General features: G+C 47.3%; 1 protein-coding gene across 1 annotated transcript in view; it reads left to right on the top strand.

Moving 5' to 3' along the window:
* dab1a (DAB adaptor protein 1a) overlaps positions 1–20,000 on the top strand; it is a 92,731-nt gene that overhangs the window by 13,505 nt on the left and 59,226 nt on the right. Inside the window, exons 3-5 of the mRNA XM_041790505.1 lie at positions 579–677; positions 9,621–9,752; positions 19,265–19,384. Coding sequence (XP_041646439.1) covers positions 579–677; positions 9,621–9,752; positions 19,265–19,384 — 351 coding nt within the window. The remainder of the gene's footprint in view (positions 1–578; positions 678–9,620; positions 9,753–19,264; positions 19,385–20,000) is intronic.

The following is a 20,000-nucleotide window of genomic DNA, read 5'->3' as shown; positions in this document are numbered from 1 at the left end:
TGTCTGTCTGTCTGCAGCTGTAATCACCTCTGTCTTCTGTCTGTCTGTCTGTCTGTCTGCAGCTGTAATCACCTCTGTCTTCTGTCTGTCTGTCCGTCTGTCTGCAGCTGTAATCACCTCTGTCTTCTGTCTGTCCGTCTGTCTGCAGCTGTAATCACCTCTGTCTTCTGTCTGTCTGTCTGTCTGTCTGCAGCTGTAATCACCTCTGTCTTCTGTCTGTCTGTCCGTCTGTCTGCAGCTGTAATCACCTCTGTCTTCTGTCTGTCTGTCTGTCTGCAGCTGTAATCACCTCTGTCTTCTGTCTGTCCGTCTGTCTGCAGCTGTAATCACCTCTGTCTCCTGTCTGTCTGTCCGTCTGTCTGCAGCTGTAATCACCTCTGTCTTCTGTCCGTCTGTCCGTCTGTCTGCAGCTGTAATCACCTCTGTCTTCTGTCTGTCCGTCTGTCTGCAGCTGTAATCACCTCTGTCTTCTGTCTGTCCGTCTGTCTGCAGCTGTAATCACCTCTGTCTTCTGTCTGTCTGTCTGTCTGTCTGCAGCTGTAATCACCTCTGTCTTCTGTCTGTCCATCTGTCCTCAGGGCATCGCTGCAGCGGCGCGGTCTAAAGGAGAACACAAACAGAAAGTCTTTCTGACTGTCTCCTTCGGAGGGATCAAGATCTACGATGAGAAGACAGGGGTAAGCTCCCATCCCCACGTGTCTGTGTGTTTTTGTTGCTGGATGTGTTTCCTCTGGTAATGAGGCGTCTCCGTGAGGAGGACGGCCCCCCCCAGGGAAATCAGTGGGCCCTAATTGAAACCCAGAGAACACGGCCTCAGTAGATGAGAGAACACGGCACTCTTATTGTCTGCAAACACCAACAACTCTGTTCTCTTTATACTGAAGGATTATCCTTTTTTAGAGTGCACGCCTGATTTCAGCTCCATACGATTTCAGCGTTTCTCAACCCTGAGAGCTAAAACATACGTTTGCTTTTAACACCCACTCTGGATGTCAGTCCTTCAGTGTGTTAACCCTTTAGAGTCTGTGGTCAGAGAGAATCCTCAAAGACTGATCACATCTTCTTATGAGCAAGACCAGGACAAGATCTGCTAAAACCATCACAAACACAAAGATCCTCCCAGGACCTCCAGCCTTGCAGGGTACAGGTCTAAGCTCACCTCCAACAAATACATGATTCTGTTCTTCACCATCCTCTCTGCCTCACTGAGAGTTCATCCCCACCTTGACCCTCTCTCCCTGGAACGTCCTCCAGGTCTGTGACCTGGACCCTGGTTCATTCTCCTGAACTCACGCCCCCCCATCATCACATCCTCTATACCTCCATGTCTGCAGACTGAACCGCACTGATTCCATCTTTTCTATCTGGGTCTACACTGAGAAGATGGCAGAGTGGTGTTTCTGATGCTGCTGTATCTGCTGTAGAAGTGAAGAACATCTGATTGGTGACACTTCCTGGCTCTTGCTCTCTCCAGTGATTGTGAGGTTCTGCCTAAGCTGGGGTCAGAGATATCAAACGTGTATGATTCCAGATGGATAAAAAACACACTGACAACACACACTTGAGGATTATTCTGAACAAATGATTGTTTTCAGCCAGTCTGGACTCAGGCCACACCCCTCTGGTTGCTGAGACTAGTCAGATCTTAACTTGTTGCCTGTGTTGTCAGTCTTAGATGTGTTTTGTTGTTTCTATTGTTCTAAATTCAGTTTCATAGAGATAGTGCCTCTCTGCATGAATCTGACTCAGTGTGGAGCTCTCTGAGCTTTTGCTGACAGGCTAAGTCTGAGATTTATTCCTCCTCAGCAGCAGGGTCTATCCGTGGTGTATGTGGGTTTATCCGTGTGTGTGTGTGTGTTTGTGCTCGCAGCAGTAAGTCAACTCTCAGACCGACAGGACACGCTGAGGTCTCCAACACAGCGGCCATATTGCATTCAGCAGTTCAATCCTTCATCCGTCTTTTTATGACCCTCATCTCTCTCCGTCCCGTGGCTGAAAGATAGAGACGGATAAAGAGGAAGGAGCAGAGATAGATGGAGAGGAGGAGGGCGTAAAAAAGGAGAGGATAATGCAGAGAAGGTGAGAGGAATGGAGGATGGGAGCAAGATAGATAGATGGAGAGAGAGCAGGATGACAGAGTTAGAAGAGAGAGAGAGCAGAGGGAACATATGTCACAGTAAGACTCTCCTCAGGGAGACCTTGTCCTCTGTCTCCTCACACCCATAGTCACTATAGAGACATGCTAGCCTAACCATGACACCTTCAACCATCAGCACTTCAACCATCACACCACCTACCATCAGACCTCCTACTGTCACACCACCCACCATCAGACGTCCTACTGTCACACCACCCACCATCAGACGTCATACTGTCACACCACCCACCATCAGACGTCATACTGTCACACCACCCACCATCAGACGTCATACTGTCACACCACCCACCATCAGACCTCATACTGTCACACCACCCACCATCAGACCTCCTACTGTCACACCACCCACCATCAGACCTCCTACTGTCACACCACCTACCATCAGACCTCCTACTGTCACACCACCCACCATCAGACGTCCTACTGTCACACCACCCACCATCAGACCTCCTACTGTCACACCACCTACCATCAGACCTCCTACTGTCACACCACCCACCATCAGACGTCCTACTGTCACACCACCCACCATCAGACGTCATACTGTCACACCACCCACCATCAGACGTCATACTGTCACACCACCCACCATCAGACCTCATACTGTCACACCACCCACCATCAGACCTCCTACTGTCACACCACCCACCATCAGACCTCCTACTGTCACACCACCCACCATCAGACGTCCTACTGTCACACCACCCACCATCAGACGTCCTACTGTCACACCACCCACACACAGACCTCCTACTGTCACACCACCCACCATCAGACCTCCTACTGTCACACCACCCACCATCAGACCTCCTACTGTCACACCACCCACCATCAGACCTCCTACTGTCACACCACCCACCATCAGACCCCCTACTGTCACACCACCCACCATCAGACGTCCTACTGTCACACCACCCACCATCAGACCTCCTACTGTCACACCACCCACCATCAGACCTCCTACTTTCACACCACCCACCATCAGACCTCCTACTGTCACACCACCCACCATCAGACCTCCTACTGTCACACCACCCACCATCAGACCTCCTACTGTCACACCACCCACCATCAGACGTCCTACTGTCACACCACCCACCATCAGACCTCCTACTGTCACACCACCTACCATCAGACCTCCTACTGTCACACCACCCACCATCAGACGTCCTACTGTCACACCACCCACCATCAGACGTCATACTGTCACACCACCCACCATCAGACCTCCTACTGTCACACCACCCACCATCAGACCTCATACTGTCACACCACCCACCATCAGACCTCCTACTGTCACACCACCCACCCTCAGACCCCCTACTGTCACACCACCCACCATCAGACCGCCAACTGTCACACCACCCACCATCAGACGTCCTACTGTCACACCACCCACACACAGACCTCCTACTGTCACACCACCCACCATCAGACCTCCTACTGTCACACCACCCACCATCAGACCTCCTACTGTCACACCACCCACCATCAGACCTCCTACTGTCACACCACCCACCATCAGACCTCCTACTGTCACACCACCCACCATCAGACGTCCTACTGTCACACCACCCACCATCAGACCTCCTACTGTCACACCACCCACCATCAGACCTCCTACTGTCACACCACCCACCATCAGACCTCCTACTGTCACACCACCCACCATCAGACCTCCTACTGTCACACCACCAACAATCAGACCTCCTACTGTCACACCCCACCATCAGACGTCCTACTGTCACACCACCCACCATCAGACCTCCTACTGTCACACCACCTACCATCAGACCTCCTACTGTCACACCACCCACCATCAGACCTCCTACTGTCACACCACCCACCATCAGACGTCCTACTGTCACACCACCTACCATCAGACCTCCTACTGTCACACCACCTACCATCAGACCTCCTACTGTCACACCACCTACCATCAGACGTCATACTGTCACACCACCCACCATCAGACCTCCTACTGTCACACCACCTACCATCAGACCTCCTACTGTCACACCACCTACCATCAGACCTCCTACTGTCACACCACCCACCATCAGACCTCCTACTGTCACACCACCCACCATCAGACCTCCTACTGTCACACCACCCACCATCAGACCTCCTACTGTCACACCACCCACCATCAGACGTCCTACTGTCACACCACCCACCATCAGACCTCCTAAATGAGTAGAGATGTTTCCCATTTATTGGTGATCAGTGCTGGGATCACTTTGCTGTTTTTTCTGATGGTTGTCATTGATGTTCGATTTCTTTTGCACCATGACTGAAGTTAGCCACTGAGTCAGTGGCTTCATCCTGTTCTATATCACATTTTGAAACGTGTTTTACCAGAGTTTGAGTTTACCTTCCTGCTGTGCAAATATCTACTGATAGAAATGGAGGTGTTTGTCTTGGAATAAAGTTTTGTTTGAAGTGACAGTGAATATTTCAGAGGACTAATCCACACAGCGGCTCTGTTTATCTGCCTTACCGTTCTTCACTGAGCTGCAGACTGACACTCGATGTTCTGCCTCAAAGAGTCAAATCAGAACGATCCAATCAGTGCAATTCAGTCTGCAGACATGACTGTATGACAGAGAGGGTGAGCGTGTGCAGGGAGAATGATCCAGGCTGCTCATTGGCCCTGAGGAGTCCTGTTCCAGGTAGAGAGGGTCAAGGGGGGGGCTGTCAGTGAGGCAGAGAGGGTTAGGGTTAGAACGGAGCAGAGAAATGGATTTGTTGGGAGTCAAAAACTGAAAGACAAAGACTGATGAAAAATCTTAAATTGTTTTAAGGTTGACTGGGTCTGGGTCTGGGTCTGACAGCTGATCTCAGCGCTGCACACAGAACAGGCTCTAAAGACCCCCCTCCCCCCATCAGCAGAGTAGAGAGCTGAACAAGGAGGAGAGAGAGATCATCCTCCTCCTCTCTCCCCTCTCTGTGGGGGAAACAGGGAATCTGTGGGGTCAGTGCTGCTGAAGGACTCTCTGCCCCCGGCCCTCAGAGACTCCCTCACTCCTGTGTTTGTGATAGGTAGCGAGAGACTTCAGTAGACGCGGCCGTCACTGCAGTGAGCAGACTAGAGCGTCAGTATCGACTTTTTCATCCACCCACCTGTTCTACAAACAATCCTCTCCTCAGAGAGCTCGTCTGAAGCTGTCAAGCGAGTCTGCAGCAGCGACAGAGAGGTAGACTCCTCGATGTTAGTCCAAACTTCACCCAGAATGATGCAACAGAACATTCTGGATGTTAGAGGAACACAGACAGCAGAAAGTCACAGACCTGTTGGTGAAAACGTCTCAGAGACAGAGATCTGAGCGTTTGTTCAGCAGCAGCTCAGAGAAAAATAACTCCAACCTGCAGCAGGAACTTCAGCTCCTCAGACTGGACACTGGACACGTCAGAACCCTGGTCCAGATTTGAGCACAGACTCCCACGGTCCAGTGTTGCTGTAGTCGACCAAAACTCTTAATAAATATTTACAAATGATCTTTGTTGCATGATGAAGACTAGACCAAGACTCGCTGAAAACAGATCCTTGATCCAGAGCTAAATCTTTGAACCATTCAGAATCCTGCACATCTCAGCACAGTGGGTATGAGCAAGGCCACCATGAGGGGGATAAGGGGAGGAGCCAGTGGAGGTCAGGGAGGTCATGGTCTACAGCAAAGTCCATCTGAGAAAACCGTATTTTATTCTTAATCTGAATAATTATCAAAGCAACTGACATTCTCTGGTTTATCAGGGTCCAGTCTCTGGTTTATCAGGGTCCAGTCTCTGGTTTATCAGGGTCCAGTCTCTGGTTTATCAGGGTCCAGTCTCTGGTTTATCAGGGTCCAGTCCCTGGGTTTATCAGGGTCCATTCTCTGGTTTATCAGGGTCCAGTCTCTGGTTTATCAGGGTCCAGTCTCTGGTTTATCAGGGTCCAGTCTCTGGTTTATCAGGGTCCAGTCCCTGGGTTTATCAGGGTCCATTCTCTGGTTTATCAGGGTCCAGTCTCTGGTTTATCAGGGTCCAGTCTCTGGTTTATCAGGGTCCAGTCTCTGGTTTATCAGGGTCCAGTCTCTGGTTTATCAGGGTCCAGTCCCTGGGTTTATCAGGGTCCATTCTCTGGTTTATCAGGGTCCATTCTCTGGTTTATCAGGGTCCAGTCTCTGGTTTATCAGGGTCCAGTCTCTGGTTTATCAGGGTCCATTCTCTGGGTTTATCAGGGTCCAGTCTCTGGTTTATCAGGGTCCAGTCTCTGGTTTATCAGGGTCCAGTCTCTGGTTTATCAGGGTCCAGTCTCTGGTTTATCAGGGTCCAGTCTCTGGTTTATCAGGGTCCAGTCTCTGGTTTATCAGGGTCCAGTCTCTGGTTTTTCAGGGTCCAGTCTCTGGTTTATGAGGGTCCAGTCTCTGGTTTATCAGGGTCCAGTCTCTGGTTTATCAGGGTCCAGTCTCATGTTTATCAGGGTCCAGTCTCTGGTTTATGAGGGTCCAGTCTCTGGTTTATGAGGGTCCAGTCTCTGGTTTATCAGGGTCCAGTCTCTGGTTTATCAGGGTCCAGTCTCTGGTTTATCAGGGTCCAGTCTCTGGTTTATCAGGGTCCAGTCTCTGGTTTATCAGGGTCCATTCTCTGGGTTTATCAGGGTCCATTCTCTGGGTTTATCAGGGTCCATTCTCTGGGTTTATTAGGGTCCATTCTCTGGGTTTTATCAGGGTCCATTCTCTGGTTTATCAGGGTCCATTCTCTGGGTTTATCAGGGTCCATTCTCTGGGTTTATCAGGGTCCATTCTCTGGGTTTATCAGGATCCATTCTCTTTGTTTTAAGGGGTTAAAAAGGGTTTATGGACTTTAGCTTGTGTAGTCCTTTTCTGGTGATCTGACTACACGGCGGGTCACACCTACACTTTCACACCATCCACTCACAGATTCATTCACTGATACCAGCTGTTGCTATGGAGAATTGGCCATCAGTTTTAGTTAATCACATCTGTACACATTTTACAGGCTGATGCAGCAGTGGGAGCAGACTGGGTTAAGTGTGTTTTTTAAAGGACACATGGACATGTGACTGCAGGAGCTGGGGATCGACCCCACACACTGATAATGAGATGACTGTCTCTACCTTCCTAATCTAAATTCTTTTCTCATGAATGTTACCTTGGTGCCCTTTCATGAAAAAGAGAGAGCTGAATTTTAGACGTTGTTTCAAATGTATTGAAAAGTGTAAAACTGCAGTAAAGCAGATATAGGGGTGTCCAGGTCTGTGATTAGATTGGAACGCTCCAGCCCTTCTTCTTGACCTTCTTCATGAAAATCTGAAACCTGCTGTTAAAAAGCAGCTGCTGACTGTGTGGATGTAAACAATGATGTTTATTTGATAGTGAGGAGGAGCAGATGGATGAGTGTCTGAGTCAGCCGTCACCTCTTCACCCACACACCTCCACAGAAACACTCTGATAATCCAGTCACCTCTGCAGAGCTGCCGTCATGTTCAGGTCAATCAGAGATGACAATAATCGGGACTCTGATGGTTAGATTAACGCGACATGACTCAGTCATTATCTGTTCTGCAGGAGAGTCAGCGTGTGTATTCCTGCTCAAGGTAGAGCATGTTCACAAATGTCATCATCAGATTTTAGAGACAGCAGTAACTGCTCTAATGTGTTGGCAACTTTATGAAAAGTGGTTAGAAGGAGTGAAGAGAGAGATGGTAGGTGTCGGTATCATGCAGGTAATGTTGATCCTCTCAGGCTCTGGGTGTCTCTAGCTTCTAGCTTTGTGTTCGTCTGCTGCCTCTGATCTGATGGAGAGCTGATTCAGTTTAGACTTCACTGCCACATCCTGCTCCTATTGGTCAACAAATCTGCTTTTAAAGGAGCCCTTGATTTGTTTTTTCAGTGCTCCAGTTTTACGTCTAGTTGGATTTTTAGTAGTAGATTACCACGTTAGCAGCAGTAAAGTAATAAACTACAGACAGATATGAAGTCACCACAGTAAAGTCTTACTCTGTACTGCCTCACACACAACACTGCTGACCAGTTCCATCCACCTCCTGAATGTTGCCAACATATTTGTGCAATTTTAGAGTGGGGGAGTTGGCTTGATAATTTTAATGATTTTAAAATAACATTTCACCTTACCTCAGAGAATAGTTTATGCCTGATGCAGTGGTCATACACACAGCTGTGATCAGCTGATGGCCAGGATCTCAGAGCATGAGGTTTCTTGGAGCATGAGGCCCCTCAGAGCATGAGGCCCCTCTTAACATGAGGCCTCTAGTAGCATGATGTGTTTTGGAGCATAAGGTGTCTTAGAGCATAAAGGCCCCTAGTAGCATGGGGCCCCTAGTACCATTAGGTGTCTTGGAGCATGAGGCCCCTCAGAGCATGAGGCCCCTCTTAACATTAGGCCTCTAGTAGCATGATGTGTTTTGGAGCATAAGGTGTCCTAGAGCATAAAGGTCCCTAGTAGCATGGGGCCCCTAGTAGCATGAGGTGTCTTAGAGCATAAAGGCCCCTAGTAGCATGGGGCCCCTAGTAGCATGAGGTGTCTTAGAGCATGAGGCCCCAGGCAGTTGCCTATCTCTTTCTGTCTGCAGCATCCTCCCACTACTGACGTGTTCTTTTCTCCTCTGATGTCTGATGCGAGAGTTGTTATGTTGACTCTGTGTCTCCTCTCCCAGCATGCATCTGGCTCACACAATGACAACAAAGCAGACATTTAGTTTGAGTTCACAGAGGGCCGAGTGCTGTTGGTGTTTGCGTTGACAGAGAGGGCACAGATGAAGCGATCAGGCCGACAGCTTGCTGAGCTGTGATTGTCACCGACACCCCTAACCCCCCCGTCGCAGCCATCTGCCGAGGGCCGTGCCAGCTTGGCAGCGAGCAGCCGGGGCTAACGGGCGAGGGCAGAGGAGAGAGGTGGTTAGATGTCTGGACGAGGTCTCAGTGTGAGAGAGGGAGCATGTTTGTGTTAGATCACTGGGGATGGTCTCTCAAAGATCTCTGTGAACCAACAGGAACTCAATCCAGTCTTCAGTCCCTGTTCCTGTCTCTGTGCATTATTAATTTCATGACAATATTTTTACCCTGCCAGGATGAGAAATACTCACATTTACAGGGACGTACACAGAAATTGGCAGAACGTTGAGCGGATGATCTAGTGTCAGGTCAAACTCCATGTATGAGGCAGTCCTGGTTCATGTCCAGCCTGTGGCTCTTTCACTGCATATCCTTCCACTCTCTCATCCCTGTGTCCAGCTCTATCCACTGTCCTCTGTGTTGCTGATAAAGGCACAGAAGCCCTAAAATAAAGCTTTGTCAGCATTGTATATATGTAATGAGGCTGTAACTGCTGGTCAGTGACCTTCCACCATCTTTATAACAGTTTTTAGATCTTTTCTCAGGTGTTATGGGGGGTTAGGGACCTGTTGTCTTTAACATCTCCCTGTCACGTCCTCCCTCAGGTCCTCCAGCATCACCACGCCGTCCACGAGATCTCCTACATCGCCAAGGACATCACTGACCACCGAGCCTTCGGCTACGTCTGTGGGAAGGAAGGGAACCACCGCTTTGTGGCCATCAAGACACAACAATCGGTGAGTTTGTGCCTGTGTTAGAGACGGCAGTGTGGAGGTTGACGCTTGATTCATCAGCCTTTCTTCTCCTCCTCCATTGTCGGAGCCTCTTGACCGTTAGATGAGGGCCCTTGAGGGCCGCTCAGGTAGCTCTGAGACACTCTTTCCTCTCAGTGTGTATTTCTCTGTGTGTATTTTCAGAATCACACTCAATGATATAAAGCTCCTGTGTCCTGATGGCTGTAGCCTCTTGTTTTGTCTCTGTGCTCAGCTTGTTTAGTCTGGATCCAGCTGGCTCTCTCTGTCCTCTTATCGATTTCCCGTAGAGGATCGATGAGGGTTTGAGAGTCTGTCTAATGGCGTATCCATCGTCCCCAGGGCCGTGAACCGCCACGCCATCACAGAGAACCCCACTTCCACTAAAACTGTATCAGACCAAACACAAAGAACTCCCATCACTCACCTGGGCTGTCGTTTACCTGGGAAAGGTCACCGTTATGTTATATTCACATTTACAAGACCACTAGAGTGTTAAATCTAATAGTCCAGTTAGTAAGCACTCTACTGTTGGATTTAAAATGTAAAACCAAAACAAAAGTGACTTCAATGCTTTAGTGTTAAAATTAACACAAGAGTGGTTCTGACACTAGACTGTTAAATCTAACACTAGAGTGTTAAATCCAACAGTAGAGTGACTCTGACACTAGAGGGTTAAATCCAACACTAGAGTGACTCTGACACTAGAGTGTTAAATCCAACACTAGAGTGCTAAATCTAATAGTCCAGACAGTTAGCACTCTCCTGTTTGATTTAAAACATAACATCTAAGAACAAAATGACTAATACACAGGTGTTAAAATGAAAACTAGAGTGACTCTAACACTAGACTATTAAATCTTACACTAGAGTGTTAAATCCAACACTCGACTGTTAAATCCAACAGTACAGTGTTAAATCCACCACTAGAGTGACTCTGACACTAGAGTGTTAAGTCCAACACTACAGAGACTTTAACACTCTAGTGTTGAAGCAGACATCCATGCAGGCTGTGATTGGTTGTTAGGTTCTCTGACACTCTGCCTCTCTATTGAGGTGAAAAGGATGGTTCGGAGGAACACTGGAGCGTAATCTCCTCAGAGAGAGACTGTTTTTTTTAGCAGAGATGGCTCATTATCTTCTAGAAGGTTCTGTCCTCTGTTCTCAGCCCGTCACCCCGGTCGCTGGAGTTGAAATGAAAAGAACTTTTATGAAGCAGCTGATCTGAGGGAAGGTCACAGAGAGTTCAAAGATTAAAACACTGACTATTGTCAGAGGATGACTACATCTAACGCTGCAACCCCAATACCAAAAAAGTAGGGACAGGGCCATGTCTACCACAGGGATCACCTCCTCTTCTTTAACAACAGTCTGTAAACATCTGGAAGTTAGGAGACCAGCTGATGTAGAGGAATGTTGTCCCATTCTTGTCTGATGTAGGATTCTAGCTGCTCAACAGTCCTGGTCTTCTTCCTTCTCTGATGTTCCAAATGTTTTCTGTTGGTGAAAGGTCTAATGCAACCCCATACCATCAGAGATGCAGGCTTTAGACCTGAGCCAGGAGAACAAGCTGGATGCTCCCTCTCCTCTTTAGTCCACAGGACACGGCGTCTGTGCTTTCCTCTGACCCCAGAACAGTTTTCCATGTTTCCTCTGACCACAGAACAGTTTTCCATGTTTCCTCTGACCACAGAACAGTTTTCCAGGTTTCCTCTGACCACAGAACAGTTTTTCATGTTTCCTCTGACCACAGAACAGTTTTCCATGTTTCCTCTGACCACAGAACAGTTTTCCATGTTTCCTCTGACCACAGAACAGTTTTCCATGTTTCCTCAGTCCATGTTAAATGAGCTTTGGTCCAGAGAAGACGGACCAGGGTGGTTCTGGATCCTGTTCACATATGCTGGTTTTGACATCTTTATGTGAATAAAGAGATTTGAAAATCATTGACCTCTGTATTTACATTAACACACGACCCAACTATTTTGTAATCAGGGTTGTTAAACTGAGTAGATGCTCCATACTATGTGTATCTGCTCTTGCTGGTGGTTCCTCTGATACTAGTCTAGGTCCCTGTCTTTAGTGGGCTGGATCCCTTCTGTGTCTTCCTGTGGAAACCCAAAGACTGGGTTCAATATTTGTTCAGGACTGCGTGGTAATGTGGGCTACACAGTGGTGCTGGGGTTAGCACTGTTGCCTCACAGCAACAAAGGTTCCTGGTTTTTGGCGTCCCCAAAGGGAAGAGGTGGGGTAATGGACTACCTCTAGAATGAGAATGCTAACATACTCTCCTTCCAGAGCATCCTCACACAAGTGCAGGTTTGCATGGTCTCATCAGACCCTTGGCTGTGTTTGTGGCTCAGAGTTTGATCTGTTTTAACCCCTGGTGTCACATGACAGTCACATGGTTGACCCTGAGGAGTAAACGCCATGGATCCATCAGACTCAGAGATGAGGGGCTGTGGTCAGACTGGTTTCACATCTCTGCTGTAATGACTTCAGCAGCTCAGAGTTTCCGGCATGTTCTCCTGAGGTCGTCAAAAATTCATTGAAGGAAATATGCTTCTGAATTTGGTTGAGATTAAACAGGATGGGAGAAATTCAATATTCCAGGAAATAAATTGAGCAGCTTCCTGCCAGCGAAGCCTAACTGACAGCAGACTTTAATTTGGGTGAAGACGGCGAGCGTGTTGCATTAATGTCCGGAGGATCAGGGAGTTTTTATCCAAAAATCCTGATCAGAGCAGGTTTTAATAAAGCTGTGATTCTGCAGAAAAAGTCTTCATCACTCCTTCTCCTGGAATCCTTCCTCAGCATAGCTGCAGGCCATGTATTAGTCATCTGAAGCAGGTTATCTCATCTCCTCCTCCCAGCTCTGCTCTCTATAAACCTGAAACACAAAGTTAGAGGAGAAGAAGTGGAGACAGATGAGAGCGTGGAAGATCACACGCTGACAACGTGTTTGACTACCGGCTCAGGATCCAGCCTTCACTAAGCCGGTCTGTCAGAGAACAGACGGAAAACTCCAGAATAAAACCATCCTGGGAGCGATAGCGTGGGGCGCCGAACTCCCGCTGCACTCTGGGTAACCTCAACCACTGAAAACGGCTGAAACGCGCTAAAATGTTTGCTGAGACGCCGCTGGAGAATGGCGGCAATCTGAACAGCCTGGAGACGGAGCGGCGGCTCTTCTGAGGAGTTTGATAGTGAGGAGACGCAGAAAGGAGACAAAGAGAGGAGACGCAGAGAGGAGACAAAGAGAGGAGACGCAGAGAGGAGACAAAGAGAGGAGATGCAGAGAGGAGACAAAAAGAGGAGACACAGAGAGGAGACACAGAGAGGAGACAAAGAGAGGAGACAGAGAGAGATGCAGAGAGGAGACAAAGGAGACAAGGAAAGGAGACAAAGAGAGGAGACAGAGGAGACAAAAGGAGGAGACACTGAGAGGAAACAGAGGAGACGCAGAGAGGAGACAAAGACAGGAGACACAAGCTGGGTTTCCATAAAATTTTTCCCAAAATAAAAGCGATATTTCTAATATTTCGACAAAGTACAATTGTGCTTTGAACGTGTTTCCATTAAAAGTTGTTTCGGGCAGGAGCCTTGTAACTCTCGTGAAATCTTATCCCACGAGACTCCGCTGCAGGAAGATGGACGCCCAAAACATGCTGCGTGTTGTCTCTGTCATGATTGCATCTACGGCGGTTGCCTTGACAGTTTTGAACAAGAGCCGAAGACAACGGACGATAGTTCAGAGGTAAAGTCCATATGTATGGCAAAGGCCACGTATAAAGGATTTCTGGGAGAGGACCATGAATGAGGAATTTACAGTCAAACTGTGGATTCGACATTTCAGAATGACCCGGGCCTCATTCAGTGAGCTGTGCGATGCTATTAAGCCTCTTGTTGCACCAGACTTGTTATGCCCTCAGGAGCCGGTGCCTACTCAAAAGCGAGTGGCTATTGCCCTCTACAAACTCGCAACCTGTTCTGAGTACAGGGTAATAGGAGAGACATTTGGTGTTAGCAAAACCACTGTGCACAGGTGTGTGTATGGGGTTTGCCAAGCCATATGCAACAAGCTAATGAACCGATCAATCAGTTTGCCAGATGTGCCCGAGGCACTTGAAATTGCGCAACGCAATTTTGAAGCACATAAAATACCCCAGGTTTACGGCGCAATCAACGGGACCCACATACCTGTCCGTGCCCCAAGTGATGGCTATCGCGACTACATTAACAGGTAGGGCTGGACATCAATAGTGCTACAGGCAGTGGTTGATGATCGATAAATGATCAGGGACATCAGTGTGGGATCACCTGGATGTGCACATTATGCTGCTGTGTTTGCCACATCACATCTGTTTAGGTAAAACCTATCAAACAAAGTATATTTGACTAACCATTAGTCAAAATTGGCTTGTAACATTTCAGTGAATAATTTGATATTTTTCTTCTAATATATGTAAAAATCAACCAATGAATCAAGTGAAAATAGGCAGAATTTGCATTTTAAGAAATGGATTTCTCTTGTTTCATTGGCACTTTTATGAAACGGGTTTCTTACTTGTAATCAGGTACCACATCTCACTGAAATGTTACTGTTAAGTTGGTTTGGGCTTATGTTGTGATTTAAGTTTTTAGAGTGGACCACACCAAACAACAAACATGTTTGTACTGTTTTCAGATATCCATGCAACAAAGGACTTAGGAGAAGTTCAAGTGCCTCTATTCCTTGCAGGTGACCCTGTATACCCACTATTACCCTGGGTCATGAAGGGCCTCTCTGGTCCCAACTTGACAGCACCACAGGAGACTTTCAATGAACATTTAAGAGGCATCCGTGTTAAAGTTGAACACACTTTTGGACACCTGAAGGCAAGATGGCGTGTCTTGGCTAAACAGTCTGATATAGACAACAGTTTCATGCCTGTGGTGGCTGCATGTTGAGTTCTTCATAATATATGTGAGGAGAAAAGACAGCAGCTACCACCTCCAACATTAGGTCCTGCAGTGCCCCATATGCAACAGCCCCAGGGACATCATCAGGACCAACCGGACACTGGGGCCCTTGTGATTAGAGATGCTCTTGTCCAGCATTTGGTCACAGTTGATTAGTTTCCCCACATAAGCAAACAATGTAAAATGACTGATCAGAAGCAAAGTTGAGCTTTACCCCACTCTCATGAGTGTACATAGTTAATACAGTAACATGCACACAAAACAACAGGTTACTGTTTCAAGTTTAATGTGTGCTTTCACACAGCTTTAACAAAATATTTTTCTGACTTATAAAAGTGCTTTACAAAGATAGAACAAATATGTCTCCATACATTGGCTGCCATCTCACAGAAAAAAATGAGCACGACAGCAACAGCTTCATTTTTTTAAAGCCTAGGTTTCACAATTCTTTGAACAATTTTTTTTGTTGTCCGACTTCAAAAAGTGCCTTTGCAAATACAAAACTAACAAATGTCATAATAAATGTCCCTTTGTATAAGCTGCCATTATACACAAAACAAACAAGACAACAGCCAAAATTTGAGGCTTTTTGTATGAAGTGACAGCAGTTGAAACTGTTGAGTAGGAAAACACAAACTGAAAGCATAAGAACTTTTTAGCAATATTATAGAAGTTTGTCGAAATTCAGGTGTTTCCATTACCAGTTTTTTTATTGCGCTATTTAGATTTTGCGCATATCCGAGGGTAATGGAAACCCAGCTATAGAGAGGAGACAGAGGAGAGAAAGAGAGGAGATGCAGAGAGGAGACACAGAGAGGAGACGCTGAGAGGAGATAGAGAGAGATGCAGAGAGGAGACAAAGGAGACAAGGAAAGGAGACAAAGAGAGGAGACAGAGGAGACAAAAGGAGGAGACACTGAGAGGAAACAGAGGAGACACAGAGAGGAGACACAGAGAGGAGACAAAGGAGACAAAGAGAGGAGACACCGAGAGGAGAGAAAGGAGACAAGGAGAGGAGACGCCGAGAGGAGACAATGGAGATGCAGAGAGGAGACAGAGGAGACAAAGAGAGGAGACACTGAGAGGAGACAAAGGAGACAAAGAGAGGAGACACCAAGAGGAGACAAGGAGAGGAGACACTGAGAGGAGACAATGGAGACACTGAGAGGAGACGCCGAGAGGAGACAATGGAGACGCAGAGAGGAGATGCCAAGAGGAGACAAAGGAGACGAGACACTGAGAGGAGATGCAGGGAGTAGATGCAGAAAGGAGACAAAGGAGACGCAGAGAGGAGACACCAAAAGGAGACAAAAGAGACAAGGAGAGGAGACAAGGAGAGGAGACACTGAGAGGAGACACTGAAAGGAGACGCAGAGAGGAGATGCAGGGAGGAGACAAAGGAGATGCAGAGAGAAGACAAAGGAGACACAGAAAGGAGACAAAGGAGACAAGGAGAGGAGACACTGAGAGGAGACGCAGAGAGGAGATGCAGGGAGGAGATGCTGACATGTCTGCTAGTATCTGCTGATCATTAGTAATGATGTTGTTTGAAGAGCACAGATGTCATCAGTGATGTTCTCAGTTCATAAAGACGATCTAAACAGCTGTGGCTGGTTTCCCTCTATTGTTCTCTCTGTGTTTAGTTGATCAGTGGTTAGCACTGTCTCCTCACATCCAGAAGGTTCCTGGTTTGAGTCCTGGTGTGGCAAGGCCTTCTGTTCATGTGTGGACTCTCTGCCTCCTGAGTCCACAGACATGCCCAGTAGGTTCATTAGTGTCCCTAAATTCCCCGCAGGTGTGACCACATCCAGTCGGGATCGACTCTAGCTCCCTGTACATGAAGCTAGAAAATAATATGGGGATAAATCTTTAGCAGGCTTTTGTCTGAAGGACCTGTCTCCTCTATGTTCTGCCACATTCCACTGTTCCATCTCTAACCTGTCCTAGCTTTTGTCTGAAGGACTTCTCTCCTTTTCTATGTTCTGCCACGTTCCACTGTTCCATGTCTAACCTGTCCTAGCTTTTGTCTGAAGGACCTGTCTCCTCTTTGTTCTGTCACATTCCACTGTTCCATCTCTAACCTGTCCTAGCTTTTGTCTGAAGGACCTGTCTTCTTCTCTATGTTCTGTCACATTCCACTGTTCCATGTCTAACCTGTCCTAGCTTTTGTCTGAAGGACTTGTCTCCTTCTCTATGTTCTGTCACATTCCACTGTTCCATGTCTAACCTGTCCTAGCTTTTGTCTGAAGGACCTGTCTTCTTCTCTATGTTCTGTCACATTCCACTGTTCCATGTCTAACCTGTCCTAGCTTTTGTCTGAAGGACTTGTCTCCTTCTCTATGTTCTGCCACATTCCACTGTTCCATGTCTAACCTGTCCTAGCTTTTGTCTGAAGGACCTGTCTTCTTCTCTATGTTCTGTCACATTCCACTGTTCCATGTCTAACCTGTCCTAGCTTTTGTCTGAAGGACCTGTCTTCTTCTCTATGTTCTGTCACATTCCACTGTTCCATGTCTAACCTGTCCTAGCTTTTGTCTGAAGGACTTGTCTCCTTCTCTATGTTCTGTCACATTCCACTGTTCCATCTCTAACCTGTCCTAGCTTTTGTCTGAAGGACTTGTCTCCTTCTCTATGTTCTGCCACATTCCACTGTTCCATCTCTAACCTGTCCTAGCTTTTGTCTGAAGGACTTGTCTCCTTCTCTATGTTCTGTCACATTCCACTGTTCCATGTCTAACCTGTCCTAGCTTTTGTCTGAAGGACTTGTCTTCTTCTCTATGTTCTGTCACATTCCACTGTTCCATGTCTAACCTGTCCTAGCTTTTGTCTGAAGGACTTGTCTCCTTCTCTATGTTCTGCCACGTTCCACTGTTCCATCTCTAACCTGTCCTAGCTTTTGTCTGAAGGACCTGTCTCCTCTATGTTCTGCCACGTTCCACTGTTCCATCTCTAACCTGTCCTAGCTTTTGTCTGAAGGACCTGTATTCTTCTCTATGTTCTGTCACATTCCACTGTTCCATGTCTAACCTGTCCTAGCTTTTGTCTGAAGGACTTGTCTCCTTCTCTATGTTCTGCCACATTCCACTGTTCCATCTCTAACCTGTCCTAGCTTTTGTCTGAAGGACTTGTCTCCTTCTCTATGTTCTGTCACATTCCACTGTTCCATGTCTAACCTGTCCTAGCTTTTGTCTGAAGGACTTGTCTTCTTCTCTATGTTCTGTCACATTCCACTGTTCCATGTCTAACCTGTCCTAGCTTTTGTCTGAAGGACTTGTCTCCTTCTCTATGTTCTGCCACGTTCCACTGTTCCATCTCTAACCTGTCCTAGCTTTTGTCTGAAGGACCTGTCTCCTCTATGTTCTGCCACGTTCCACTGTTCCATGTCTAACCTGTCCTAGCTTTTGTCTGAAGGACCTGTATTCTTCTCTATGTTCTGTCACATTCCACTGTTCCATGTCTAACCTGTCCTAGCTTTTGTCTGAAGGACTTGTCTCCTTCTCTATGTTCTGTCACATTCCACTGTTCCATGTCTAACCTGTCCTAGCTTTTGTCTGAAGGACTTGTCTTCTTCTCTATGTTCTGTCACATTCCACTGTTCCATCTCTAACCTGTCCTAGCTTTTGTCTGAAGGACCTGTCTTCTTCTCTATGTTCTGTCACATTCCACTGTTCCATGTCTAACCTGTCCTAGCTTTTGTCTGAAGGACTTGTCTTCTTCTCTATGTTCTGTCACATTCCACTGTTCCATCTCTAACCTGTCCTAGCTTTTGTCTGAAGGACCTGTCTTCTTCTCTATGTTCTGACACGTTCCACTGTTCCATCTCTAACCTGTCCTAGCTTTTGTCTGAAGGACCTGTCTCCTCTATGTTCTGCCACGTTCCACTGTTCCATCTCTAACCTGTCCTAGCTTTTGTCTGAAGGACCTGTCTTCTTCTCTATGTTCTGTCACATTCCACTGTTCCATGTCTAACCTGTCCTAGCTTTTGTCTGAAGGACTTGTCTCCTTCTCTATGTTCTGTCACATTCCACTGTTCCATGTCTAACCTGTCCTAGCTTTTGTCTGAAGGACTTGTCTCCTTCTCTATGTTCTGTCACATTCCACTGTTCCATCTCTAACCTGTCCTAGCTTTTGTCTGAAGGTTCTGTCTCCTTCTCTATATTCTGTCACGTTCCAGGGTTCCATCTCTAACCGGTCTGTTTTTCCTTAAGAACCAGGAGGTTGGTCCAGTCTCTAGACCAGTCAGGATTCCCTGCTGTGAGGGATCAGTGGTGGATGGGTGTCCCATCAGCTCTCCTACTCTTCCTGTCAGAGACATGACCCTCAGAGATATCAGCCAGAGAGTCTGGGTTCAGCTGTCTCATCTCTTTTTTCCCGCCATGATTAGAATCGACGGTTTTAGGAAACATAGTCCTGTAGATCAGACCCTGGAGGATTACCAGGAGGACTGCAGGCTGTAGATTCCTAAACGGGACAGACATCATGTGTGGATGAAAGTTTGTTTGCACGTTCAAAGACTGATGTTTTGGTTTCTGTAGGCAGAGCCTGTGATCCTGGACCTGCGGGACCTGTTCCAGCTCATCTATGAGATAAAGCAGAGAGAGGAGATTGAGAAGAAAGCTCAGAAAGACAAGCAGTGTGAACAGGCCGTCTACCAGGTACACACACCTCTACATTTACATTCGATCATCCACACAGAGGTCACTAAAACCCACGAGTCAGCAAAAATCCTTGGATAGGAAGACCGCTGAGTGACCGCCGTCCAAATCATTGATGATTTCACCTTCCTCTGCTGAATCCTTTTCACTCTGATGATCAGTAATTCTCTATCTCTCTCTCTCTCTCTCTCTCTCTCTCTCTCTCTCTCTCTCTGTCTCTCTCTCTCTTTCTCTCTCTGTCCCTCTCTATGTCTCTCTGTCTCTCTCTCCCTCTCTCTCTCTGTCTCTCTGTCTCTGTCTCTCTCTCTGTCTCTCTCTCCCTGTCTCTGTCTCTGTCTCTCTGTATCTCTGTCTCTCTGTCTTTCTCTGTCTCTCTCTCTGTCTCTCTGTCTCAATCTCTCTGTCTGTCTCTCTCTCTCACGCGCGCTCTCTCTCTCTGTCTGTCTGTCTCTCTCTCTCTCTCTCTTTCTCTCTCTCTGTCTCTCTCTCTCTGTCTCTCTGTCTCTCTCTCTCTCTTCGTCGCTCTCTCTCTGTCACTCTGTCTCTCTCTCTCTCTCTCTCTGTCTCTCTCTCTCTCTGTCTCTGTGTCTTTGTCTGTCTCTCTCTCTCTCTCTCT

This window comes from Cheilinus undulatus, linkage group 7 (genome assembly GCF_018320785.1).
Source record: "Cheilinus undulatus linkage group 7, ASM1832078v1, whole genome shotgun sequence".
In the NCBI taxonomy this organism is placed as follows: Eukaryota; Metazoa; Chordata; class Actinopteri; order Labriformes; family Labridae; genus Cheilinus; species Cheilinus undulatus.
Note: the sequence above shows the minus strand (reverse complement) of the source record. Positions and strands in the feature narration are given on the sequence as shown.